Source organism: Phyllobates terribilis, unplaced genomic scaffold (genome assembly GCF_046119375.1).
Source record: "Phyllobates terribilis strain yellow unplaced genomic scaffold, ASM4611937v1 Scaffold_12__6_contigs__length_324123572, whole genome shotgun sequence".
NCBI classification, from domain to species: domain Eukaryota; kingdom Metazoa; phylum Chordata; class Amphibia; order Anura; family Dendrobatidae; genus Phyllobates; species Phyllobates terribilis.
Window position 1 is genome coordinate 89558774 of NW_027362772.1, and position 27095 is coordinate 89585868.

The 27095-nt window shown below is 59.4% G+C and overlaps 1 protein-coding gene across 2 annotated transcripts in view; it reads right to left on the reverse strand.

Moving 5' to 3' along the window:
* Window positions 1-2124: 2124 nt before the first annotated feature.
* The window catches only part of KIF17 (kinesin family member 17), a 42447-nt gene continuing 17476 nt past the window's right edge, over window positions 2125-27095 (reverse strand). The window contains exons 12-13 of one of the 2 annotated variants that reach the window (XM_073656091.1): window positions 4730-4847; window positions 2125-4339 (exon numbers count right to left, since the gene is read on the reverse strand). In XM_073656091.1, coding sequence (XP_073512192.1) covers window positions 4131-4339; window positions 4730-4847 — 327 coding nt within the window. In that variant the 3' untranslated portion in view covers window positions 2125-4130. The remainder of the gene's footprint in view (window positions 4340-4729; window positions 4848-27095) is intronic. The other variant, XM_073656092.1, reaches the window with a different exon arrangement.

Below are 27095 nucleotides of genomic sequence, written 5' to 3' on the forward strand. Positions count from 1 at the left end.
AACAAACTCTACAGCTTCTCCAGAGACCGGCTCCTTCAAAGAGGTCAGCATAGAATGAACTATAACCGGCAGTCAGCTGATGGATCATGTGGCTATTTAAAGGGAGGTGGGAGTGGCACTAACCAATATCAGCTGACTGTCCTCAAAAGGCTGCCAGCAAGAGACTAAGATTAACCCTTGCTGGACCAAAAGGAAAAAACTACATTTAAATTACAGTATAACCAGAGCTGCCACAAATGCCCAAATTATTCGTGACAGTACCCCCCTTTCTACGAGGGGCCTCCGGAAATTACATATGGCAGAAACACTAGTATTCACCTCCGAAGACCCTTGCTCCGTAAGGTTACCGCCAACACAGACCGACGGTGATGGTAAGGACGTAGGCTCTGGAGGCGCGACAAATCTGTGGAATAAGTTAAGGAAACGCATCAATGGGGGTAACTCCAACTAGAAGGTCGTAGGGCTGAAGCTGGCCATAACCGTATACAGACTGATCACCCTAGAACCCAGAGGCCCCGAAGCGTACTTCCACCTGATGTCTTTAGTGGACACCCACACGTACTCATTCACACACGTGTTTGAAACCAGATGGTACTTCCCTTACAGGACCTACAACGGAGGCGTCCTCCCGTGTCACAAAACCCCTACCGTTAGACTCCGTAGTAACAAGCGCCTTCCTCCATCCCCGACCAATCCTCACGGGAACACACTGAGGTCTAGAGTTAACCTGGGGTATAGGTTGAGTCTCGCCCCTATTCTCTGGTAGCACCTTAGCTACCTCCACCGGAGAAGGAGGGGTAGGTTTCACCAAGACACCCAAGCAACCGTTCTCTCAAAATTTGCCCCAACTGGCTATTTCTCTGGACCGCCAATCTATGACCTCCACACGACCAGGGGGACGCAGCTTATGTGATGGAACAGCAAGTTTGGCACAAGATGGACAGACATTGATGTAATGATCCGTAAGACCACAGTAAAAACATGCCCCCTTCCCATGGTGAACCGCAGGTAACCTAGTGTGAATGGAGGCACCCCCCAACTTCAGGGGTTCATCCGACAGCACCTGCGTGGCCTCCTCCCTAGGAACAACAGGGGGCAGAATCCATGGAGATCTCTCCCTGAGGCGTCTATCCACTCTGATAGCCAGGGCCGATGCGGCCTCTAACGACCTTGGAGTAGCGTATTGGGCCAGAGAATCCCGCAGCCTGACAGACCCTCACAAAAATTACTCCTAAGGGCCGGATCAGGCTGGACATGAGCAGAGACCCAATACCAAAACAATTGCTGAAGCTGCTGCCCCACCTGTGCCCGCAACTGAGTAACCTCATCCGTGAGGGTCTGAAGCAGCTGTGCAAAAGCCTGAGCCATAGGAACCCAGGGGAAAGAAACGGTGCTGGCCGGTTATAATGTCACGGAAAGACAAGGGGATGTCCGGCGGACGGCACAACACACGGATAAAACGGGATAATAGGGGTGGGAAGGAGGGAGGGAAGGGACACCTGACACCAACCTGTGTCTGTCCCTAAGCCACCCTATTGTCCCTAGCGACGATAACATAAAATACAGTTAGCTTTCCAACAGGAAACTTCACCGCTGCAACAGTAACAAACACCACGGCTTCTCCAGAGCCGGCTCCTTCAAAGAAGTCAGCATAGAATGAGCTATAACCAGCGGTCAGCTGATGGATCATGTGGCTATTTAAAGGGAGGTGGGAGTGGCACTAACCAATATCAGCTGACTGTCCTCAAATGGACTAAGATTATCCCATGATGGACCAACAGGAAAAAAATACATTTAAATTAAACCATACCCAGAGCTGCCACGAATCCCCAAATTATTCGTGACGGGGTCTGCTGTTGGAGGAGTATCTGTAGAGAAAGGGATTCTGGCTTGGCTTCTGTATACCGGGCGCAGGGGATGTGGCCCGGCCTCTGTGTACCGGGCGCAGGGGATGTGGCCCGGCCTCTGTGTACCGGGCGCAGGGGATGTGGCCCGGCCTCTGTGTACCGGGCGCAGGGGATGTGGCCCGGCTTCTGTGTACCGGGAGCAGGGGACGTGGCCCGGCCTCTGTGTACCGGGTGCAGGGGATGTGGCCCGGCCTCTGTACCGGGCGCAGGGGACGTGGCCCGGCCTCTGTACCGGGCGCAGGGGATGTGGCCCAGCGTCCGGGTTCTGACAGCACAGAATTATTTTTCCGGCGCTCTGGTGTTGGTTGTTGCTGTGGCCCCGGTGATGTTGCATCTTGTTCAGATGAGCACCGTACACTGTCTGCAGTATGAAGGCTTGGGTCCTCAGCTTCAGCCTTCCTCCACCAATTACAACATCTCTATCCGTAGATTATCTATAATACCTCAATATAAATGGGACATTTACCTCCAGCGGCAAATCCCGATCTGACGCCAACAGGAAAAAATCTCATTGCTGTGAGGTGGACACAGATCATGTGGGGGAGGTTGTGCACAGTCGTACTCACAGGGTCGTAGTCGCACGGTCGTAGTCGCACGGTCGTAGTCGCATGGTCGTAGTCGCACAGTCGTAGTCGCACGGTCCTGTTATGTGGCTATTTATTGCTGTGATTAATACACAATCAGGCTGTTTTTCTGGACATCTCTGCGGTGTGAATATCCGGCGCCGTGTATGTCGGCAGAGGCCGCTCCGTGTGACTGTGCCGGGAGGTCACATATGACACAAGGTGCGTGGCACCTGACATTTGGTAACTGCGTGAATATCGGCATCAGGGTCACTGTACGTTGTGGCGTCCTGTAACCACAGTTGCTTCATGAGTTCTTACGTTATCGGCTCGTTCGGTTCCTCCATCACCCAATCAGATTCCTGCCTTCATTTCTCAAAGACAAGACCATGAATGTGACCGGCTGCTGTGGGCGACTGTCGACAGTGGATGTCTGGTCCTCGGTTGACCGTCTCCGGTGGCTTTACCTGCATCCATCTAAAGTGCGAATCTGACTCACATGCGACCTCTTGTGATTTGGCTACTTTAAAGGGGTTCACTACTGCACAGCATCTTCCCAGACTGGCACTGTGTCCCCGGTGGTCACGTGACCATCACAGTCTGACCTGCCCCATAATAATGTCACATGACCACCAGGAGGCGTCGCTGGCGTGCCCCGGTCCGTGCCGTGAGTGTGCGCTGATTCTCTTCTTTTACATGTGGCAGGTAAGCATTTCTGACGGGGAGTGCAGTAATGGACAAACACTGTCAAAATACAAAACACTTGTTGTGATGGGGCGGACCAGGGACAGGACTTTTCGATGGGGCGGATCAGGGCTGGGACTTTTTGATGGGGCAGATCAGGGCCAGGACTTTTCGATGGGGCGGATCAGGCCCAAGACTTTTCGATGGGGCGGATCAGGGCCAGGACTTTTCGATGGGGCGGATGAGGCCCGGGACTTTTCGATGGGGCGCATCGGGGCCGGGACTTTTCGATGGGACGGATCGGGGCCGGGACTTTTCGATGGGGCGGATCAGGGCCGGGACTTTTCGATGGGGCGGATGAGGCCCGGGACTTTTCGATGGGGCGGATCGGGGCCGGGACTTTGATGGGGCGGACCGGGGCCGGGACTTTGATGGGGCGGATCAGGCCCGGGACTTTGATGGGACGGATCAGGCCCGGGACTTTTTGATGGGGTGGATCGGGACGGGACTTTTTGATGGGGCGGATCAGGGCCGGGACTTCGATGGGGCGGATCAGGGCCGGGACTTCGATGGGGCGGATTGGGCCGGGACTTCGATGGGGCGGCTCGGTCCGGCGGAGCACCGTCGCGCTCGCAGTGCGGCATCGGCTATAATGTACGTATGCAGCGGTTAGTTTTGTGATTATTGCAGATTGGATGCATTGTCGTTCCATGCAATATAAAATGGCACGCTTTCTATAGAGATGTATTTGCACATAAAATCGTAATGCACATATGGCATGCGACTTGCAGGGTGGTCTCCCCGTGGCGCTGCCATCACATTGTCCTTCGTGAAGTTCTGCCCCCCACCGTCCGTTATACGTGGGGCGTCACACGGAGCATGTCCAGGCAGTGCAGTCTCGTTGTCCGTACTGGAGGGTCTCTGTACAGCCATTGTCTTCTGTCCATGCTGGGGGTCCCACGTCTCCCGCCAGCGTTCAGAAAGCCTCGGTATTCGTGTGGCTTTTGCTTTTCTTGCGCTTGGTTTTGGCAGATGAGGAGGGGATCTCCAGGGACTCGAGTCTAAATGGCCGGGGCAGGGGAACGTCTAAGGATTGAACCGGGGACACGGCGCTGAGACTGGCAGACAGGATGGAAGGCGAGGTGTTGAGCGGAGAGCTGTACGCCGGGGCGTTGCTGTGCAGAGCTGCAGGGGCGAGAAAGAAATGAGGCGAATGTGAAATACAGCCATGGTGGGCACGCCGGACACACAGAGGGGCTCTGGTGAACATACTGGAGACACCCGGGGCCCCTCAGCTGCACGGAGCCAGCGTGTCTTCACGAAACTATGGGGAGTGCAGTGATCTGTAATGGATGGGTCAGGTCACAAGCCCCCAATAAGCAGCCAGGTGGGATCACGGTCTGCCTTCACTACAATGGGCCCTATGGCTGCCATACTGCAGGCGCTGTACGATTGTCACAGCATCTTCTCCTGATGTGACCCCCCCCTCACCATGTGCTGACCTCTCTGTGACCCCGATGTCCTATGCTGGGGCGGACCACCGCAGATCTGAGCGCTCGGCACGCGGCCACTCACCCAGGCTCTTCATCGGATCGCCGCTGAGGATTTGGCTGGCCCGCTTGGACTTGAAGTAGTTGCTGGCGAGGTTCTCGCTCTCGCTCTTGCAGAGCATGGCTTTGTACCGGTCTTCCCCCTGAAGAGAGAATTATATATGGGCGATGGTGGAAGCTGCAGTAGATATCGGCGATGTGTGCAGGGGCGATGTTTTCCTTTGCAGCCAATTTAGTTTTTCAGTGGTTCTATCAGTCCACATAAGCATTGGCTGCACGCCGGACCCCGCACAGCAGACGGGGGTCCCTATAATCTGCCACCAAACACACACTGACGACGCGTCTACATGGCCGCCTCACGAGGTCCGTGCTCGGGTTGCATTAAACTGAAACCTCCTCACAGGCGACCATGCGGCGGTCACATCGGGTGTACTATTACATGGCCAACCACGCGATCTAAGGAGAGCTGGAATCTCCCAATAACCGGCACCAGGGCTGTGATGTCCTTGATCAGGGGTCCGTGACATCCCACCTATCAGTGGATCTGAGGGGGCACAGCTGCTGTCACCCCCACACCTAATACAGGCCGTGTTCACACTTATCTCACATTCTACCTTCCCAGCTCGTCAGTGCGGCCCCCCGTGATGACGACGTACATGTATGAAGGGCTTCGCACGCGGCTCGTCAGTGCGACCCCCCCCCCCCTGATGACGTACATGTATGAAGCGCTTCGCACGCGGCTTGTCAGTGCGGCCCCCCCTGATGACGACGTACATGTATGAAGGGCTTCACACGCGGCTCGTCAGTGCGGCCCCCCCCTGATGACGACGTACATGTATGAAGGGCTTCATACGCGGCTGGTCAGTGCGGCCCCCCTTGATGACGACGTACATGTATGAAGCGCTTCGCACGCGGCTCGTCAGTGCGGCCCCCCCCCTGATGACAACGTACATGTAAGAAGGGCTTCGCACGCGGCTGGTCAGTGCGGCCCCCCCTTGATGATGACGTACATGTATGAAGGGCTTCGCACGCGGCTCGTCAGTGCGGCCCCCCCTGATGACGACGTACATGTATGAAGCGCTTCGCACGCGGCTCGTCAGTGCGGCCCCCCCTGATGACGACGTACATGTATGAAGCGCTTCGCACGCGGCTCGTCAGTGCGGCCCCCCCTGATGACGACTTACATGTATGAAGGGCTTCGCACGCGGCTGGTCAGTGCGGGCCCCCCCTGATGACGACGTACATGTATGAAGGGCTTCACACGCGGCTCGTCAGTGCGGCCCCCCCTGATGACGACGTACATGTATGAAGGGCTTCATACGCGGCTGGTCAGTGCGGCCCCCCTTGATGACGACGTACATGTATGAAGCGCTTCGCACGCGGCTGGTCAGTGTGGCCCCCCCTGATGACGACGTACATGTATGAAGGGCTTCGCACGCGGCTCGTCAGTGCGGCCCCCCTTGATGACGACTTACATGTATGAAGGGCTTCGCACGCGGCTGGTCAGTGTGGCCCCCCCTGATGACGACGTACATGTATGAAGGGCTTCGCACGCGGCTCGTCAGTGCGGCCCCCCCCTGATGACGACTTACATGTATGAAGGGCTTCGCACGCGGCTCGTCAGTGCGGCCCCCCCCCTGATGACGACGTACATGTATGAAGCGCTTCGCACGCGGCTCGTCAGTGCGGCCCCCCCCCTGATGACGACGTACATGTATGAAGCGCTTCGCACGCGGCTCGTCAGTGCGGCCCCCCCTGATGACGACGTACATGTATGAAGGGCTTCGCACGCGGCTCGTCAGTGCGGCCCCCCCCTGATGACGACTTACATGTATGAAGGGCTTCGCACGCGGCTCGTCAGTGCGGCCCCCCCCCTGATGACGACGTACATGTATGAAGCGCTTCGCACGCGGCTCGTCAGTGCGGCCCCCCCTTATGACGACGTACATGTATGAAGGGCTTCGCACGCGGCTCGTCAGTGCGGCCCCCCTTGATGACGACGTACATGTATGAAGCGCTTCGCACGCGGCTGGTCAGTGCGGCCCCCCCTGATGACGACGTACATGTATGAAGGGCTAGGCACGCGGTTCGTCAGTGCGGACCCCCCCTGATGACGACGTACATGTATGAAGGGCTTCGCACGCGGCTCGTCAGTGCGGCCCCCCCTGATGACGACGTACATGTATGAAGCGCTTCGCACGCGGCTCGTCAGTGCGGCCCCCCCCCTGATGACGACGTACATGTATGAAGGGCTTCGCACGCGGCTCGTCAGTGCGGCCCCCCCCTGATGACGACTTACATGTATGAAGGGCTTCGCACGCGGCTCGTCAGTGCGGCCCCCCCCCTGATGACGACGTACATGTATGAAGCGCTTCGCACGCGGCTCGTCAGTGCGGCCCCCCCTTATGACGACGTACATGTATGAAGGGCTTCGCACGCGGCTCGTCAGTGCGGCCCCCCTTGATGACGACGTACATGTATGAAGCGCTTCGCACGCGGCTCGTCAGTGCGGCCCCCCCTGATGACGACGTACATGTATGAAGCACTTCGCACGCGGCTCGTCAGTGCGCCCCCCCCCTGATGACGACGTACATGTATGAAGGGCTTCGCACGCGGCTGGTCAGTGCGGCCCCACCTTGATGACAACGTACATGTATGAAGCGCTTCGCACGCGGCTCGTCAGTGCGGCCCCCCCTGATGACGACGTACATGTATGAAGCACTTCACACGCGGCTCGTCAGTGCGGCCCCCCCCTGATGACGACGTACATGTATGAAAGGCTTCGCACGCGGCTCGTCAGTGCGGCCCCCCCTGATGACGACGTACATGTATGAAGCGCTTCGCACGCGGCTGGTCAGTGCGGCCCCCCTTGATGACGACATACATGTATGAAGGGCTTGGCACGCGGCTCGTCAGTGCGGCCCCCCCCTGATGACGTACATGTATGAAGGGCTTCGCACGTGGCTGGTCAGTGCGGCCCCCCTTGATGACGACGTACATGTATGAAGCGCTTCGCACGCAGCTGGTCAGTGTGGCCCCCCCTGATGACGACGTACATGTATGAAGGGCTTCGCACGCGGCTCGTCAGTGCGGCCCCCCCTGATGACGACGTACATGTATGAAGGGCTTCGCACGAGGCTCGTCAGTGCGGCCCCCCTTGATGACGACGTACATGTATGAAGGGCTTCGCACGCGGTTCGTCAGTGCGACCCCCCCTTGATGACGACGTACATGTATGAAGGGCTTCGCACGCGGCTGGTCAGTGCAACCCCCCCTGATGACGACGTACATGTATGAAGGGCTTCGCACGCGGCTGGTCAGTGCGGCCCCCCTTGATGACGACGTACATGTATGAAGGGCTTGGCACGCGGCTCGTCAGTGCGGCCCCCCCCGATGACATACATGTATGAAGGGCTTCGCACGCGGCTGGTCAGTGCGGCCCCCCTTGATGACGACGTACATGTATGAAGCGCTTCGCACGCGGCTGGTCAGTGTGGCCCCCCCTGATGACGATGTACATGTATGAAGGGCTTCGCACGCGGCTCGTCAGTGCGGCCCCCCCCCCTGATGACGACTTACATGTATGAAGGGCTTCGCACGCGGCTCGTCAGTGCGGCCCCCCCCCTGATGACGACGTACATGTATGAAGGGCTTCGCACGCGGCTCGTCAGTGCGGCCCCCCTTGATGACGACGTACATGTATGAAGCGCTTCGCACGCGGCTGGTCAGTGCGGCCCCCCCTGATGACGACGTACATGTATGAAGCGCTTCGCACGCGGCTCGTCAGTGCGGCCCCCCCCCTGATGACGACGTACATGTATGAAGCGCTTCGCACGCGGCTCGTCAGTGCGGCCCCCCCCTGTTGACGACGTACATGTATGAAGGGCTTCGCACGCGGCTCGTCAGTGCGGCCCCCTTGATGACGACGTACATGTATGAAGCGCTTCGCACGCGGCTGGTCAGTGCGGCCCCCCCTGATGACGACGTACATGTATGAAGGGCGTCGCACGCGGTTCGTCAGTGCGACCCCCCCTTGATGACAACGTACATGTATGAAGGGCTTCGCACGCGGCTCGTCAGTGCGGCCCCCCCTGATGACGACGTACATGTATGAAGCGCTTCGCACGCGGCTCGTCAGTGCGGCCCCCCCTGATGACGACGTACATGTATGAAGCGCTTCGCACGCGGCTCGTCAGTGCGGCCCCCCCCCTGATGACGACGTACATGTATGAAGCGCTTCGCACGCGGCTCGTCAGTGCTCACCCCCCCCTGATGACGACGTACATGTATGAAGCGCTTCGCACGCGGATCGTCAGTGCGGCCCCCCCTGATGACGACGTACATGTGTGAAGCGCTTCGCACGCGGCTCGTCAGTGCGGCCCCCCCTGATGACGACGTACATGTATGAAGGGCTTCGCACGCGGCTCGTCAGTGCGGCCTCCCCCCTGATGACGACGTACATGTATGAAGGGCTTCGCACGCGGCTCGTCAGTGCGGCCTCCCCCCTGATGACGACGTACATGTATGAAGGGCTTCGCACGCGGCTCGTCAGTGCGGCCCCCCCTGATGATGACTTACATGTATGAAGGGCTTCGCACGCGGCTTGTCAGTGTGGCCCCCCCCCTTGATGACGACGTACATGTATGAAGCGCTTCGCACGCGGTTCGTCAGTGCGGCCCCCCCCTTGATGACGACGTACATGTATGAAGCGCTTCGCATGCGGCTCGTCAGTGTGACCCCCCTTGATGACGACGTACATGTATGAAGCGCTTCGCACGCGGCTGGTCAGTGTGGCCCCCCCCCTGATGACGACGTACATGTATGAAGGGCTTGGCACGCGGCTGGTCAGTGCGGCCCCCCCTGATGACGTACATGTATGAAGGGCTTCGCACGCGGCTGGTCAGTGCGGCCCCCCTTGATGACGACGTACATGTATGAAGGGCTTGGCACGCGGCTCGTCAGTGCGGCCCCCCCCTGATGACGTACATGTATGAAGGGCTTCGCACGTGGCTGGTCAGTGCTGCCCCCCTTGATGACGACATACATGTATGAAGCGCTTCGCACGCGGCTGGTCAGTGCGGCCCCCCCCTGTTGACGACGTACATGTATGAAGGGCTTCGCACGCGGCTCGTCAGTGCGGCCCCCCTTGATGACGACGTACATGTATGAAGCGCTTCGCACGCGGCTGGTCAGTGCGGCCCCCCCTGATGACGACGTACATGTATGAAGGGCGTCGCACGCGGTTCGTCAGTGCGACCCCCCCTTGATGACAACGTACATGTATGAAGGGCTTCGCACGCGGCTCGTCAGTGCGGCCCCCCCTGATGACGACGTACATGTATGAAGCGCTTCGCACGCGGCTCGTCAGTGTGGCCCCCCCCCTTGATGACGACGTACATGTATGAAGCGCTTCGCACGCGGCTCGTCAGTGCGGCCCCCCCCTTGATGACGACGTACATGTATGAAGCGCTTCGCATGCGGCTCGTCAGTGTGACCCCCCTTGATGACGACGTACATGTATGAAGCGCTTCGCACGCGGCTGGTCAGTGTGGCCCCCCCCCTGATGACGACGTACATGTATGAAGGGCTTGGCACGCGGCTGGTCAGTGCGGCCCCCCCTGATGACGTACATGTATGAAGGGCTTCGCACGCGGCTGGTCAGTGCGGCCCCCCTTGATGACGACGTACATGTATGAAGGGCTTGGCACGCGGCTCGTCAGTGCGGCCCCCCCCTGATGACGTACATGTATGAAGGGCTTCGCACGTGGCTGGTCAGTGCTGCCCCCCTTGATGACGACATACATGTATGAAGCGCTTCGCACGCGGCTGGTCAGTGTGGCCCCCCCCCTGATGACGACGTACATGTATGAAGGGCTTCGCACACGGCTCGTCAGTGCGCCCCCCCCCCGATGACGTACATGTATGAAGGGCTTCGCACGCGGCTCGTCAGTGCGGCCCCCCCCGATGACGACGTACATGTATGAAGGGCTTCGCACGCGGCTCGTCAGTGCGGCCCCCCCCCCTGATGACGACGTACATGTATGAAGGGCTTCGCACGCGGCTCGTCAGTGCGGCCCCCCCTGATGACGACGTACATGTGTGAAGCGCTTCGCACGCGGCTCGTCAGTGCGGCCCCCCCTGATGACGACGTACATGTATGAAGCGCTTCGCACGCGGCTCGTCAGTGCGGCCCCCCCCCCTGATGACGACGTACATGTATGAAGGGCTTCGCACGCGGCTCGTCAGTGCGGCCCCCCCTGATGACGACGTACATGTATGAAGCGCTTCGCACGCGGCTCGTCAGTGCGGCCCCCCCTGATGACGACGTACATGTATGAAGCGCTTCGCACGCGGCTCGTCAGTGCGGCCCGCCCCTGATGACGACTCACATGTATGAAGGGCTTCGCACGCGGCTTGTCAGTGCGGCCCCCCCCCTGATGACGACGTACATGTATGAAGCGCTTCGCACGCGGCTCGTCAGTGCGGCCCCCCCCCTGATGACGACGTACATGTATGAAGCGCTTCGCACGCGGCTCGTCAGTGCGGCCCCCCCCTTTTTATGACGTACATGTATGAAGCGCTTCGCACGCGGCTCGTCAGTGCGGCCCCCCCTGATGACGACGTACATGTATGAAGCGCTCCGCACGCGGCTGGTCAGTGCGGCCCCCCTTGATGACGACGTACATGTATGAAGGGCTTGGCACGCGGCTCGTCAGTGCGGCCCCCCCCTGATGACGTACATGTATGAAGGGCTTCGCACGTGGCTGGTCAGTGCGGCCCCCCTTGATGACGATGTACATGTATGAAGCGCTTCGCACGCGGCTGGTCAGTGTGGCCCCCCCTGATGACGACGTACATGTATGAAGGGCTTCGCACACGGCTCGTCAGTGCGGCCCCCCCTGATGACGACGTACATGTATGAAGGGCTTCGCACGCGGCTCGTCAGTGCGGCCCCCCTTGATGACGACGTACATGAAGCGCTTCGCACGTGGCTCGTCAGTGCGGCCCCGCCTGATGACGCCGTACTTATATGAGGGGCTTCGCACGCGGCTGGTCAGTGCGGCCCCCCCTTGATGACGACGTACATGTATGAAGCGCTTCGCACACGGCTCGTCAGTGCGGCCCCCCCTGATGACGTACATGTATGAAGGGCTTCGCACGCGGCTCGTCAGTGCGGCCCCCCTTGATGACGACGTACATGTATGAAGGGCTTCGCACGCGGCTCGTCAGTGCGACCCCCCTGATGACGTACATGTATGAAGGGCTTCGCACGCGGCTCGTCAGTGCGGCCCCCCTTGATGACGACGTACATGTATGAAGGGCTTCGCACGCGGCTCGTCAGTGCGACCCCCCTGATGACGTACATGTATGAAGGGCTTCGCACGCGGCTCGTCAGTGCGGCCCCCCTGATGACGACGTACATGTATGAAGCGCTTCGCACGCGGCTGGTCAGTGCGGCCTCCCCTGATGACGTACATGTATGAAGGGCTTCGCACGCGGCTCGTCAGTGCGGCCCCCCTTGATGACGACTTACATGTATGAAGGGCTTTGCACGCGGCTCGTCAGTGCGACCCCCCCTTGATGACGACGTACATGTATGAAGGGCTTCGCACGCGGCTCGTCAGTGCGACCCCCCCCTGATGACTTACATTTATGAAGGGCTTCGCACGCGGCTCGTCAGTGCGGCCCGCCCTGATGACGACGTACATGTATGAAGCGCTTCGCACGCGGCTGGTCAGTGCGACCCCCCCTGATGACTTACATTTATGAAGGGCTTCGCACGCGGCTCGTCAGTGCGGCCCCCCCTGATGACGACGTACATGTATGAAGGGCTTCGCACGCGGCTCGTCAGTGCGCCCCCCCCTGATGACAACGTACATGTATGAAGCGCTTCGCACGCGGCTCGTCAGTGCGGCCCCCCCCTGATGACGACTTACATGTATGAAGGGCTTCGCACGCGGCTCGTCAGTGCGGCCCCCCCCTGATGATGACTTACATGTATGAAGGGCTTCGCACGCTGCTGGTCAGTGCGGCCCCCCCTTGATGACGACGTACATGTATGAACGGCTTCGCACGCGGCTTGTCAGTGCGGCCCCCCCCTGATGACGTACATGTATGAAGGGCTTGGCACGCGGCTGGTCAGTGCGGCCCCCCCTGATGACGTACATGTATGAAGGGCTTCGCACGCGGCTGGTCATTGCGGCCCCCCCCCCTGATGACGACGTACATGTATGAAGCGCTTCGCACGCGGCTCGTCAGTGCGGCCCCCCCCTTGATGACGATGTACATGTATGAAGCGCTTCGCACGCGGCTCGTCAGTGCGGCCCCCCCCCTTTTTATGACGTACATGTATGAAGGGCTTCGCACGCGGCTGGTCAGTGCGGCCCCCCTTGATGACGACGTACATGTATGAAGGGCTTGGCACGCGGCTCGTCAGTGCGGCCCCCCCCTGATGACGTACATGTATGAAGGGCTTCGCACGTGGCTGGTCAGTGCGGCCCCCCTTGATGACGATGTACATGTATGAAGCGCTTCGCACGCGGCTCGTCAGTGCGGCCCCCCCCCTTTTTATGACGTACATGTATGAAGGGCTTCGCACGCGGCTGGTCAGTGCGGCCCCCCTTGATGACGACGTACATGTATGAAGGGCTTGGCACGCGGCTCGTCAGTGCGGCCCCCCCCTGATGACGTACATGTATGAAGGGCTTCGCACGTGGCTCGTCAGTGCGGCCCCCCTTGATGACGACGCACATGTATGAAGCGCTTCGCACGCGGCTCGTCAGTGCGGCCCCCCCTGATGACGACGTACATGTGTGAAGCCCTTCGCACGCAGCTCGTCAGTGCGGCCCCCCCCTGATGACGACGTACATGTATGAAGGGCTTCGCACGCGGCTCGTCAGTGCGGCCCCCCCCTGATGACGACGTACATGTATGAAGGGCTTCGCACGCGGCTCGTCAGTGCGGCCCCCCCTGATGACGACGTACATGTATGAAGGGCTTCGCACGCGGCTCGTCAGTGCGGCCCCCCTTGATGATGACTTACATGTATGAAGGGCTTCGCACGCGGCTGGTCAGTGCGGCCCCCCCCCTGATGACGACGTACATGTATGAAGCGCTTCACACGCGGCTCGTCAGTGCGGCCCCCCTTGATGACGACTTACATGTATGAAGGGCTTCGCACGCGGCTGGTCAGTGCGCCCCTCCCCCCTGATGACGACGTACATGTAAGAAGGGCTTCGCACGCGGCTCGTCAGTGCGCCCCCCCCCTGATGACGACGTACATGTATGAAGGGCTTCGCACGCGGCTCGTCAGTGCGCCCCCCCCTTGATGACGACGTACATGTATGAAGGGCTTCGCACGCGGCTCGTCAGTCCGGCCCCCCCTGATGACGACGTACATGTATGAAGGGCTTCGCACGCGGCTCGTCAGTGCGCCCCCCCCCTGATAACGTACATGTATGAAGGGCTTCGCACGCGGCTCGTCAGTGCGCCCCCCCCTGATGACGACGTACATGTATGAAGGGCTTCGCACGCGGCTCGTCAGTGCGCCCCCCCCCTGATGACGACGTACATGTATGAAGGGCTTCGCACGCGGCTCGTCAGTCCGGCCCCCCCTGATGACGACGTACATGTATGAAGGGCTTCGCACGCGGCTCGTCAGTGCGGCCCCCCCTGATGACGACGTACATGTATGAAGCGCTTCGCACGCGGCTCGTCAGTGCGGCCCCCCCTGATGACGACGTACATGTATGAAGCGCTTCGCACGCGGCTCGTCAGTGCGGCCCGCCCCTGATGACGACTCACATGTATGAAGGGCTTCGCACGCGGCTTGTCAGTGCGGCCCCCCCCCTGATGACGACGTACATGTATGAAGCGCTTCGCACGCGGCTCGTCAGTGCGGCCCCCCCCCTGATGACGACGTACATGTATGAAGCGCTTCGCACGCGGCTCGTCAGTGCGGCCCCCCCCTTTTTATGACGTACATGTATGAAGCGCTTCGCACGCGGCTCGTCAGTGCGGCCCCCCCTGATGACGACGTACATGTATGAAGCGCTTCGCACGCGGCTGGTCAGTGCGGCCCCCCTTGATGACGACGTACATGTATGAAGGGCTTGGCACGCGGCTCGTCAGTGCGGCCCCCCCCTGATGACGTACATGTATGAAGGGCTTCGCACGTGGCTGGTCAGTGCGGCCCCCCTTGATGACGATGTACATGTATGAAGCGCTTCGCACGCGGCTGGTCAGTGTGGCCCCCCCTGATGACGACGTACATGTATGAAGGGCTTCGCACACGGCTCGTCAGTGCGGCCCCCCCTGATGACGACGTACATGTATGAAGGGCTTCGCACGCGGCTCGTCAGTGCGGCCCCCCTTGATGACGACGTACATGAAGCGCTTCGCACGTGGCTCGTCAGTGCGGCCCCGCCTGATGACGCCGTACTTATATGAAGGGCTTCGCACGCGGCTGGTCAGTGCGGCCCCCCCTTGATGACGACGTACATGTATGAAGCGCTTCGCACACGGCTCGTCAGTGCGGCCCCCCCTGATGACGTACATGTATGAAGGGCTTCGCACGCGGCTCGTCAGTGCGGCCCCCCTTGATGACGACGTACATGTATGAAGGGCTTCGCACGCGGCTCGTCAGTGCGACCCCCCTGATGACGTACATGTATGAAGGGCTTCGCACGCGGCTCGTCAGTGCGGCCCCCCTTGATGACGACGTACATGTATGAAGGGCTTCGCACGCGGCTCGTCAGTGCGACCCCCCTGATGACGTACATGTATGAAGGGCTTCGCACGCGGCTCGTCAGTGCGGCCCCCCTGATGACGACGTACATGTATGAAGCGCTTCGCACGCGGCTGGTCAGTGCGGCCTCCCCTGATGACGTACATGTATGAAGGGCTTCGCACGCGGCTCGTCAGTGCGGCCCCCCTTGATGACGACGTACATGTATGAAGGGCTTTGCACGCGGCTCGTCAGTGCGACCCCCCCTTGATGACGACGTACATGTATGAAGGGCTTCGCACGCGGCTCGTCAGTGCGACCCCCCCCGATGACTTACATTTATGAAGGGCTTCGCACGCGGCTCGTCAGTGCGGCCCCCCCTGATGACGACGTACATGTATGAAGCGCTTCGCACGCGGCTGGTCAGTGCGACCCCCCCCTGATGACTTACATTTATGAAGGGCTTCGCACGCGGCTCGTCAGTGCGGCCCCCCCTGATGACGACGTACATGTATGAAGGGCTTCGCACGCGGCTCGTCAGTGCGCCCCCCCTGATGACAACGTACATGTATGAAGCGCTTCGCACGCGGCTCGTCAGTGCGGCCCCCCCCTGATGACGACTTACATGTATGAAGGGCTTCGCACGCGGCTCGTCAGTGCGGCCCCCCCCTGATGATGACTTACATGTATGAAGGGCTTCGCACGCTGCTGGTCAGTGCGGCCCCCCCTTGATGACGACATACATGTATGAACGGCTTCGCACGCGGCTTGTCAGTGCGGCCCCCCCCTGATGACGTACATGTATGAAGGGCTTGGCACGCGGCTGGTCAGTGCGGCCCCCCCTGATGACGTACATGTATGAAGGGCTTCGCACGCGGCTGGTCAGTGCGGCCCCCCCCCCTGATGACGACGTACATGTATGAAGCGCTTCGCACGCGGCTCGTCAGTGCGGCCCCCCCCTTGATGACGACGTACATGTATGAAGCGCTTCGCACGCGGCTCGTCAGTGCGGCCCCCCCCCTTTTTATGACGTACATGTATGAAGGGCTTCGCACGCGGCTGGTCAGTGCGGCCCCCCTTGATGACGACGTACATGTATGAAGGGCTTGGCACGCGGCTCGTCAGTGCGGCCCCCCCCTGATGACGTACATGTATGAAGGGCTTCGCACGTGGCTGGTCAGTGCGGCCCCCCTTGATGACGATGTACATGTATGAAGCGCTTCGCACGCGGCTCGTCAGTGCGGCCCCCCCCCTTTTTATGACGTACATGTATGAAGGGCTTCGCACGCGGCTGGTCAGTGCGGCCCCCCTTGATGACGACGTACATGTATGAAGGGCTTGGCACGCGGCTCGTCAGTGCGGCCCCCCCCTGATGACGTACATGTATGAAGGGCTTCGCACGTGGCTCGTCAGTGCGGCCCCCCTTGATGACGACGCACATGTATGAAGCGCTTCGCACGCGGCTCGTCAGTGCGGCCCCCCCTGATGACGACGTACATGTGTGAAGCCCTTCGCACGCAGCTCGTCAGTGCGGCCCCCCCCTGATGACGACGTACATGTATGAAGGGCTTCGCACGCGGCTCGTCAGTGCGGCCCCCCCTGATGACGACGTACATGTATGAAGGGCTTCGCACGCGGCTCGTCAGTGCGGCCCCCCCTGATGACGACGTACATGTATGAAGGGCTTCGCACGCGGCTCGTCAGTGCGGCCCCCCTTGATGATGACTTACATGTATGAAGGGCTTCGCACGCGGCTGGTCAGTGCGCCCCTCCCCCCTGATGACGACGTACATGTATGAAGGGCTTCGCACGCGGCTCGTCAGTGCGGCCCCCCCCCTGATGACGACGTACATGTATGAAGGGCTTCGCACGCGGCTCGTCAGTGCGGCCCCCCCCTGATGACGACGTACATGTATGAAGGGCTTCGCACGCGGCTCGTCAGTGCGGCCCCCCCCTGATGACGACGTACATGTATGAAGGGCTTCGCACGCGGCTCGTCAGTGCGGCCCCCTCTGATGACGACGTACATGTATGAAGGGCTTCGCACGCGGCTCGTCAGTGCGGCCCCCCCCTGATGACGACGTACATGTATGAAGGGCTTCGCACGCGGCTCGTCAGTGCCGCCCCCCCCTGATGACGACGTACATGTATGAAGGGCTTCGCACGCGGCTGGTCAGTGCGGCCCCCCCCCTGATGACGACGTACATGTATGAAGGGCTTCGCACGCGGCTCGCCAGTGCGGCCCCCCCTGATGACGACGTACATGTATGAAGCGCTTCGCACGCGGCTCGTCAGTGCGGCCCCCCCTGATGACGACTTACATGTATGAAGGGCTTCGCACGCGGCTCGTCAGTGCGCCCCTCCCCCCTGATGACGACGTACATGTGTGATGAACCTGTAGCCGCCATCTTGGTAATGATAAATCATATCCAGGGATGGCCACACTTCAGCAGCCCCCACCCTTGGGACCTTCTGTTAAAACGTCAACTAGATAGTTTCCCCCCATCCAGGCTCCTGTAAGATAAGAAGCCTACTTAACACTTGAATGCTAGGAGCTTCAAAGACTTCGAGAGGAAACACAGCCAGCAGGGGGGGGTGCTTCGTCTATCTGTACCTGACCATTTGTCCCATAGGACTAGTTTCTTTGTCTGTCACAAGCATGGAGGCATAAGATATAGAAACATGAATAGTACACGCATGTTGCGTGGGATGGGCCAATAAAAAAATATCACGGCGTCCCGGAGCCATTGCGCACACAAGCCTCCGCGGTAGACGTTTGTACGTGCTCTGGAAGCCAAGATATAGCGCGGAGCCATTCCTGAGGACCGTATGGTATCATAATTGATATCAAAAGGTCGGTTACGGCGGCCCGAATCCATGGGAACCCCTGGGGGTATCATGAGACCATCCCAGAAGAAGTTATTGGGTTCCATAGAATTTGGGCTTCTGATCGAAGTTAGACCTGAGGGTGGAGACTGAGCCAGCTGACCTCACCAGCAGTGGGCGGGACGGGGCAGGTAAGATAGCAGGACAGACAAGAGACAAGTCAGTCTTGACCCAAGAGTGGTGTGCTGAACATCTGAGCACCAGCTGAGGCCACCAAGGGGAGGAGCAGTTTGACCATGCGGTGGTAGGCCTCAGCCTGTAACAAAGAACCGTGCCTGCGATCGCAGAATCCTCTCCCTGCGTCACAAGAAAATCAAGAAACCGGTAACTGATATGCTGTGGTGATTCTGTGTGTTGTATTCCATTGTTGTATAGTTTAGCCTGACCTTATACCTGTGTATATTTAGTTGTATATCGTGTATCTAGTGTATTATTATAATCAATTACCTCAAGTAATTGTGGGCCTGCCTTTTATTCTGCATAACGAACGCACGTCCGTGTGAGCTCGGCTCAAGCCAAAAACGCTACCCAGGGTTGGTTCCTGACCCGATATAGGCCCATTCACGGACTGGGCGTATATCTAAAATAGGGACTGGTGGCAGCATACCAACTGGGGATTGGGGAAGGCTGGTAGTGACGGTCGGAGGTTCAGATATATATATTCCTGGCGCGGCCAAGGAAGATATATATACCGCCCTCACTACAGAGGGCCCCGATACCCAGTAGGTTACAGGACAGTCTCCCTGGCGACCGCTTATCCTAGGTGCAGTTCCTTGACTGACCTGAGGCTAAGAGGGCGCTAGCGAGTTGTGCTGTGTAGTGACGTTACGGTTTAGTGACGTTGAAGGGATAACACACTACCGTGTTCCCTGCGCTGGTTGCAGCTACCTGGCACTACTTTCTCTAGGTGCAGTACCTTGACTGACCTGAGAGGTAAGGGGGCGCCAGAGAGCTGCACCCACCGGCCGGCTTTCATCACATTGGTGGCAGAGCGGTGGGATTGCAGAATAATAGTGTTGTGGGACCCCTACTCCCAGGCACTAAAGACTGCCAGTGGTAACTTCCACTGCTGGAGTCTTAAGGTCAGCCCAACGTTAGACGGTCAGGCTAAAAGTATAACAAGGTGTGTGCAAACTCAGGGTTGCAGCGGTGTCGGTTACCAAGATGGCAGACGGCACCAGGAGCAAGACCCTGCAGGAGGCTAATGCTACGGTCCGTGTGGCAGGAGGGGAGGACATTGTTACTCATGGCGAGGAGGAGTCCAGCCCGGGCACCTCAGGGAGCCAGTCCCCAGTATACGGTCCCGCAGTGGGCTGCCCACCACCTACCCAGCCCAGCCTGTCCAGATCACAAGCCCTTTTACAAGCGGCTATGGCAAGTCTCCAGTCTCATGGCGATGCCGTCTACAAAACCCTCCTGGCAGCATCAGAGAAGGCAGCGGAGGAGGAGCGCGAAGCTGCAGAGCGCCGGGAGGCTGCGGAGCGTGAAGCTGCAGAGCGCCGGGAGGTTGCGGAGCGTGCAGAGCGAGCTGCGGAGCGCCAGCACCAACTGGACCTGGCCCAGCGGGGGCTTCCGCTAGAGCAACCAACCCATCAGGAGACCAAGTCGTCCAAAGTCCGAGCTGAGGACTTCCCTCTACTGGAGAAGGATGGGGACCTGGACTCCTTTCTGGTGGCATTTGAACGGACCTGTCTTCAGCACCATCTGGCCCGGGATCAGTGGGCCAGATACCTGACCCCCCGTTTGAGGGGTAAGTCCCTGGATGCCTTGGGGGACTTACCTGCCGGGGAGGTACAGAACTACGACTGCATCAAGCGGGCCCTGATCCGGCAGTACAACCTCACTCCCGAGTCGTACCGCCAGAAGTTCCGGAGCCTGCTGCGTGGCCCCAAGGACACCTGGACCGATCATATGCGGGCGCTGTTGAGAGCCGCAGAGCACTGGACCTCGGGTCTAGCGCTTACTACCCGCCAGGAGGTCCAGGAACTGTTCGTCACGGAGCAGTTCTTGTGGAACTGCCCAGAGGACCTCCGACAGTTCCTCCGTGACCGAAAACCAACAGGGGCTTCTGCTACAGCCGCCCTGGCAGACGAGTATGCCAATAACAGGGCGCCTGAGCTGAAGAAGTCTGCCAGCAGCACCTGGAGAGGGGGTAAGCCCAGTCATGCCCCTGTTTCCCCGGCCCCTAGAACACAAGGGGTGTATCCCCCTGTTGCCCTCTCCAGGCAAGGACCAGACGTAAGACGTTGTCATCTATGCAACAAACCAGGACACTTTAGGGCTGAGTGTCCCCAGCGCCAAAAGACCCCATCCCAGTCCCAGAGAGCGCCCAATGTTTTGTGTGTGGGAGGGGGTGGTGGTAGGTCCCTGGACAACATCCAACCCGTCACCATAGGCCGTTCTGCGGTCATGGGACTGCGGGACACGGGCGCTGAACGAACACTGGTACGGCCTGAGGTGGTGTCCCCCCAGGACTTGGTACCAGGAAAGACTCTTTCCGTCTCCGGGGTTGGAGGCGTGGAGCCGGCACTTCCCGTTGCCATGGTGTATTTGGACTGGGGTGCCGGAAGGGGGATGCGGGAGGTGGGAGTAACGCCAAATATTCCCGCAAATGTTTTATTAGGGACCGACTTGGGGCGTCTAGTATCGCAGTATGTACCCTCTGAACCCCCAAGTTCGGCCCCCCAAGAGTGTATTGATTTGTCTGCTGCTAATGCCAACCATGTTGTATGTAGTGTGTGTCCTGCTGAGGAGGAGGGAGTGAAACCTGAGGGTAACACCTGCACAGACACAACACAAACAGGGTTAGTGAAAGCAGGTGGGGAGTGTGGGGATGCCCGCAGAGGTGCTCAGCCGGCGTGCCGTGACCTCTTGTCCTCCGGTGAGGGAGGGGGCGGGCAGGATTCTGTAGAGGGAAGCTCAGGGATGGAGAGGGGGGCAGCTACCGGCAGTGTAGGGCTCCCAGGGGTATCCAGGCTGCTGAGTATAGGCCCACTGCAGGGGGAGGAACAGGCCATGGGGGGTGGGGGTGTCCCAAGAGAGGAGCCGCCAGGTAAGACCCCAGGGCAGGAGTTCCCCACATCCGAGATGTCCAAAGGCCTAGGAAGCCTGCCTGATCGGGCGGCTTGGTCAGAAACAGAGGGGAAGCGGGCACTACCCACGGTCACAGCGGTCATAGCCGCTGTCACCAGGAGTGGGAGCGCCGGAGCCCAAGGAGCCTTGCAGAGGTCCGACGGCTTCCCCACTTCTGACCAAGTGTCTGCCGGGTCAGACAGCGGCCAGGTGACATGCCCGGAGGGGCTGACGGAGGATGTGGCAGTTTCGTCGATTCTGGCCACATCAAGTCAGGAATTTCAGGCTGCGTTGGAAGCAGACGACAGCCTGAAAGCTCTCAAGGAACAGGCGGCACAGCCTCCCATGGAGTCAGACTGCGAGCGTGTGGTCTGGGACCAGGGACGGCTGTACCGGGTAACGGTCCAGCAGGGTTCACCGGAGGCGTGGCCCAGGGACCGACAGTTAGTGGTACCCTATCCGTTCAGGGCGGAATTGTTGCGGATCGCACACGAGATTCCGATGGCCGGACACCTAGGGATCGCTAAAACCAAGGCCAGGATAGCTCAGCATTTCTACTGGCCTGGGATGGGAGCCGCGGTGGGTGCCTACTGCCGTTCGTGTGACACCTGTCAGAGGGTGGGGAAGGCGGGGCCGCGCCCCAAAGCCCCACTGGTAACTCTGCCAATCATCGAAGAGCCTTTCTCGAGGGTCGCTGTGGATCTTATTGGACCTCTGTCCACTCCCAGCCACTCCGGGAAATGCTTCATACTCACGGTAGTGGACTATGCCACCCGGTACCCGGAAGCGGTAGCTTTGTCGTCCATTCGGGCCGACAAGGTGGCTACCGCCTTACTGGAGATCTTCTCCAGAGTGGGTTTCCCCCAAGAAATGCTCACCGACCGAGGGACCCAGTTCATGTCGCGGCTGATGGAGTCCCTCTGTAAGCAAATGCAGGTGCAACATCTGGTGGCCAGCCCGTATCACCCACAGACTAATGGCCTGTGTGAGCGGTTCAATGGCACCTTAAAGCAGATGCTTAAGATGTTGGTCGACTCCCACGGGAGAGACTGGGAGCGTTACCTCCCACACCTCCTATTTGCTTACCGGGAGGTTCCGCAGGCCTCAACGGGGTTCTCCCCCTTTGAGCTCCTGTACGGGCGACGGGTACGGGGCCCCCTGGCTCTGGTGAAGGAAGCATGGGAAGGGGATTTGGCCACCCCCGAGGTGTCGGTCATCGAGTATGTCGTGCGCCACCGGGACAGGATGATGGCCTTGGCAAAGCTGGTGCAGGACAATATGGCCCAGGCCCAGGCCGACCAGAAGCGGTGGTACGACCAGAATGCTTGTGAGAGGACCTACCAGGTGGGTCAAAAGGTGTGGGTACTGGTCCCCGTACCACAGAACAAGCTTCAGGCAGCCTGGGAAGGTCCCTACTTCGTGCACCAGAAACTCAATGCCGTCACCTATCTGGTCACCCTGGATCACGCCCGTGGAAGGAGGAAGGCCTTCCACGTGAACATGATGAAGGCTCATCATGAGCGGGAAGCGACTGCCCACCCAGTGTGCAACCTTCCCGAGGAAGGAGAGGTAGAAACCCCCCTGGATCTGCTCACCCAAGCCAAGGCGGGTGGGTCCATCGAGGATGTGGGGGTTGGCCACCAGCTCACGGAGGACCAACGGTCCCAGCTGGGGACCACCCTGCACCCCTTCCGGGGGCTGTTCAGCAGCCTGCCCGGAAGGACTGAGATGGCTGTCCACGACGTGGACACTGGCGATCACCCGCCGATCCGGCGTTCAGCATATCGGGTCTCTTTCGAGGTGCAGGGAAACATGCGCCAAGAGATAGACGAGATGCTGAAGCTGGGGGTGATCCAGGCATCCAGCAGCGCGTGGGCCTCGCCTGTAGTCCTCGTACCAAAGAAGGACCGAACTACACGGTTCTGCGTGGACTACCGGGGGCTCAACGCTGTAACGGCCACCGATGCGTTCCCCATACCACGCATCGATGACCTGCTCGATCGGATGGCCGGGGCTAAGTACCTGACCATCATGGATCTGAGCCGGGGGTACTGGCAGATTCCTCTGACCCCCGCGGCAAGGGAACGCTCTGCCTTTATCACCCCTTTTGGACTGTACGAGTCCACAGTGATGCCATTCGGCATGAAGAATGCCCCTGCCACTTTTCAGCGGATGGTCAATACGCTGCTTGAGGGACTTGAAGGGTACGCGGCTGCGTACTTGGACGATATTGCAGTCTTCAGTCCCACTTGGGAGGATCACCTAGAGCACCTGCGGCAGGTGCTCGGTCGGATCCACCGGGCAGGCTTGACCATCAAGCCGGAAAAGTGCCAGCTGGGCATGAGTGAGGTCCTCTACCTGGGTCACCGGGTAGGCGGGGGGGTTCTGAAGCCAGAACCGGGGAAAGTGGATGCCATCGCATCCTGGCCCACTCCTAGGACCAAAAAGCAGGTGATGTCCTTCTTGGGGACCGCCGGGTACTATAGGAGGTTCGTCCCACACTATAGCACCCTGGCCAAGCCCCTGACGGACCTCACCAAGAAGAAGCTGCCCGTCGCAGTCGACTGGACAGTCGCCTGCGAGACAGCTTTCGGGGCACTCAAGGCCGCCCTAAGTAGCTCCCCTGTACTGCAAGCTGCCGACTTCGACCGGCCGTTTGTGGTACAGACCGACGCCAGTGACTTTGGCCTCGGTGCTGTGCTAAGTCAGGTCAACACGACAGGCCAGGAACATCCTGTCTTGTACCTGAGCAGGAAGCTACTGCCCCGGGAGGTGGCTTACTCCACGGTGGAAAAAGAATGCCTGGCAATTGTATGGGCCCTGCAGCGTCTGCAGCCCTACTTGTACGGGAGCCATTTCACCGTGGAGACGGACCACAACCCCCTCAGCTGGTTACACACGGTCTCTGGGTCGAATGGCAGGTTGCTACGCTGGAGCCTCGCTCTCCAGCAGTACCACTTCTCCATTCGCCACAGAAGAGGCCGTGACCACGGTAACGCTGACGGGTTATCCCGGCAAGGGGAGGGTGCAGAAGGACGCACGGGGGAACACAGGAATGTGCTACCCCCTCGCGCCCTCGTATAGGGGGAGGTGTGATGAACCTGTAGCCGCCATCTTGGTAATGATAAATCATATCCAGGGATGGCCACACTTCAGCAGCCCCCACCCTTGGGACCTTCTGTTAAAACGTCAACTAGATAGTTTCCCCCCATCCAGGCTCCTGTAAGATAAGAAGCCTACTTAACACTTGAATGCTAGGAGCTTCAAAGACTTCGAGAGGAAACACAGCCAGCAGGGGGGGGTGCTTCGTCTATCTGTACCTGACCATTTGTCCCATAGGACTAGTTTCTTTGTCTGTCACAAGCATGGAGGCATAAGATATAGAAACATGAATAGTACACGCATGTTGCGTGGGATGGGCCAATAAAAAAATATCACGGCGTCCCGGAGCCATTGCGCACACAAGCCTCCGCGGTAGACGTTTGTACGTGCTCTGGAAGCCAAGATATAGCGCGGAGCCATTCCTGAGGACCGTATGGTATCATAATTGATATCAAAAGGTCGGTTACGGCGGCCCGAATCCATGGGAACCCCTGGGGGTATCATGAGACCATCCCAGAAGAAGTTATTGGGTTCCATAGAATTTGGGCTTCTGATCGAAGTTAGACCTGAGGGTGGAGACTGAGCCAGCTGACCTCACCAGCAGTGGGCGGGACGGGGCAGGTAAGATAGCAGGACAGACAAGAGACAAGTCAGTCTTGACCCAAGAGTGGTGTGCTGAACATCTGAGCACCAGCTGAGGCCACCAAGGGGAGGAGCAGTTTGACCATGCGGTGGTAGGCCTCAGCCTGTAACAAAGAACCGTGCCTGCGATCGCAGAATCCTCTCCCTGCGTCACAAGAAAATCAAGAAACCGGTAACTGATATGCTGTGGTGATTCTGTGTGTTGTATTCCATTGTTGTATAGTTTAGCCTGACCTTATACCTGTGTATATTTAGTTGTATATCGTGTATCTAGTGTATTATTATAATCAATTACCTCAAGTAATTGTGGGCCTGCCTTTTATTCTGCATAACGAACGCACGTCCGTGTGAGCTCGGCTCAAGCCAAAAACGCTACCCAGGGTTGGTTCCTGACCCGATATAGGCCCATTCACGGACTGGGCGTATATCTAAAATAGGGACTGGTGGCAGCATACCAACTGGGGATTGGGGAAGGCTGGTAGTGACGGTCGGAGGTTCAGATATATATATTCCTGGCGCGGCCAAGGAAGATATATATACCGCCCTCACTACAGAGGGCCCCGATACCCAGTAGGTTACAGGACAGTCTCTCTGGCGACCGCTTATCCTAGGTGCAGTTCCTTGACTGACCTGAGGCTAAGAGGGCGCTAGCGAGTTGTGCTGTGTAGTGACGTTACGGTTTAGTGACGTTGAAGGGATAACACACTACCGTGTTCCCTGCGCTGGTTGCAGCTACCTGGCACTACTTTCTCTAGGTGCAGTACCTTGACTGACCTGAGAGGTAAGGGGGCGCCAGAGAGCTGCACCCACCGGCCGGCTTTCATCACAACATGTATGAAGGGCTTCGCACGCGGCTCGTCAGTGCGGCCCCCCCTTGATGATGACGTACATGTATGAAGGGCTTCGCACGCGGCTGGTCAGTGCGGCCCCCCCCTTGATGACGACGTACATGTTTGAAGGGCTTGGCACGCGGCTGGTCAGTGCGGCCCCCTCTGATGACGTACATGTATGAAGGGCTTCGCACGCGGCTGGTCAGTGCGGCCCCCCCTGATGACGACGTACATGTATGAAGGGCTTCGCACGCGGCTGGTCAGTGCGGCCCCCCTTTATGACGACGTACATGTATGAAGGGCTTCGCACGCGGCTGGTCAGTGCGGCCCCCCTTGATGACGACGTACATGTATGAAGGGCTTCGCACGTGGCTGGTCAGTGCGGCCCCCCCTGATGACGACGTACATGTATGAAGGGCTTCGCACGTGGCTGGTCAGTGCGGCCCCCCCTGATGACGACGTACATGTATGAAGCGCTTCGCACGCGGCTGGTCAGTGCGGCCCCCCCCCCGATGACGTACATGTATGAAGGGCTTCGCACGTGGCTTGTCAGTGCGGCCCCCCCCTGATGACGACGTACATGTATGAAGGGCTTCGCACGCGGCTCGTCAGTGCGGCCCCCCCTGATGACGACGTACATGCATGAAGCGCTTCGCACGCGGCTCGTCAGTGCGGCCCCCCCCCTGATGACGACGTACATGTATGAAGGGCTTCGCACGCGGCTCGTCAGTGCGGCCCCCCCCCCTGATGACGACGTACATGTATGAAGGGCTTCACACGCGGCTGGTCAGTGCGGCCCCCCCTGATGACGACGTACATGTGTGAAGCGCTTCGCACGCGGCTCGTCAGTGCGGCCCCCCCCCCTGATGACGAGGTACATGTATGAAGGGCTTCGCACGCGGCTCGTCAGTGCGGCCCCCCCTGATGACGACGTACATGTATGAAGCGCTTCGCACGCGGCTCGTCAGTGCGGCCCCCCCTGATGACGACTCACATGTATGAAGGGCTTCGCACGCGGCTGGTCAGTGCGGCCCCCCCCTGATGATGACTTACATGTATGAAGGGCTTCGCACGCGGCTTGTCAGTGCGGCCCCCCCCCTGATGACGACGTACATGTATGAAGCGCTTCGCAC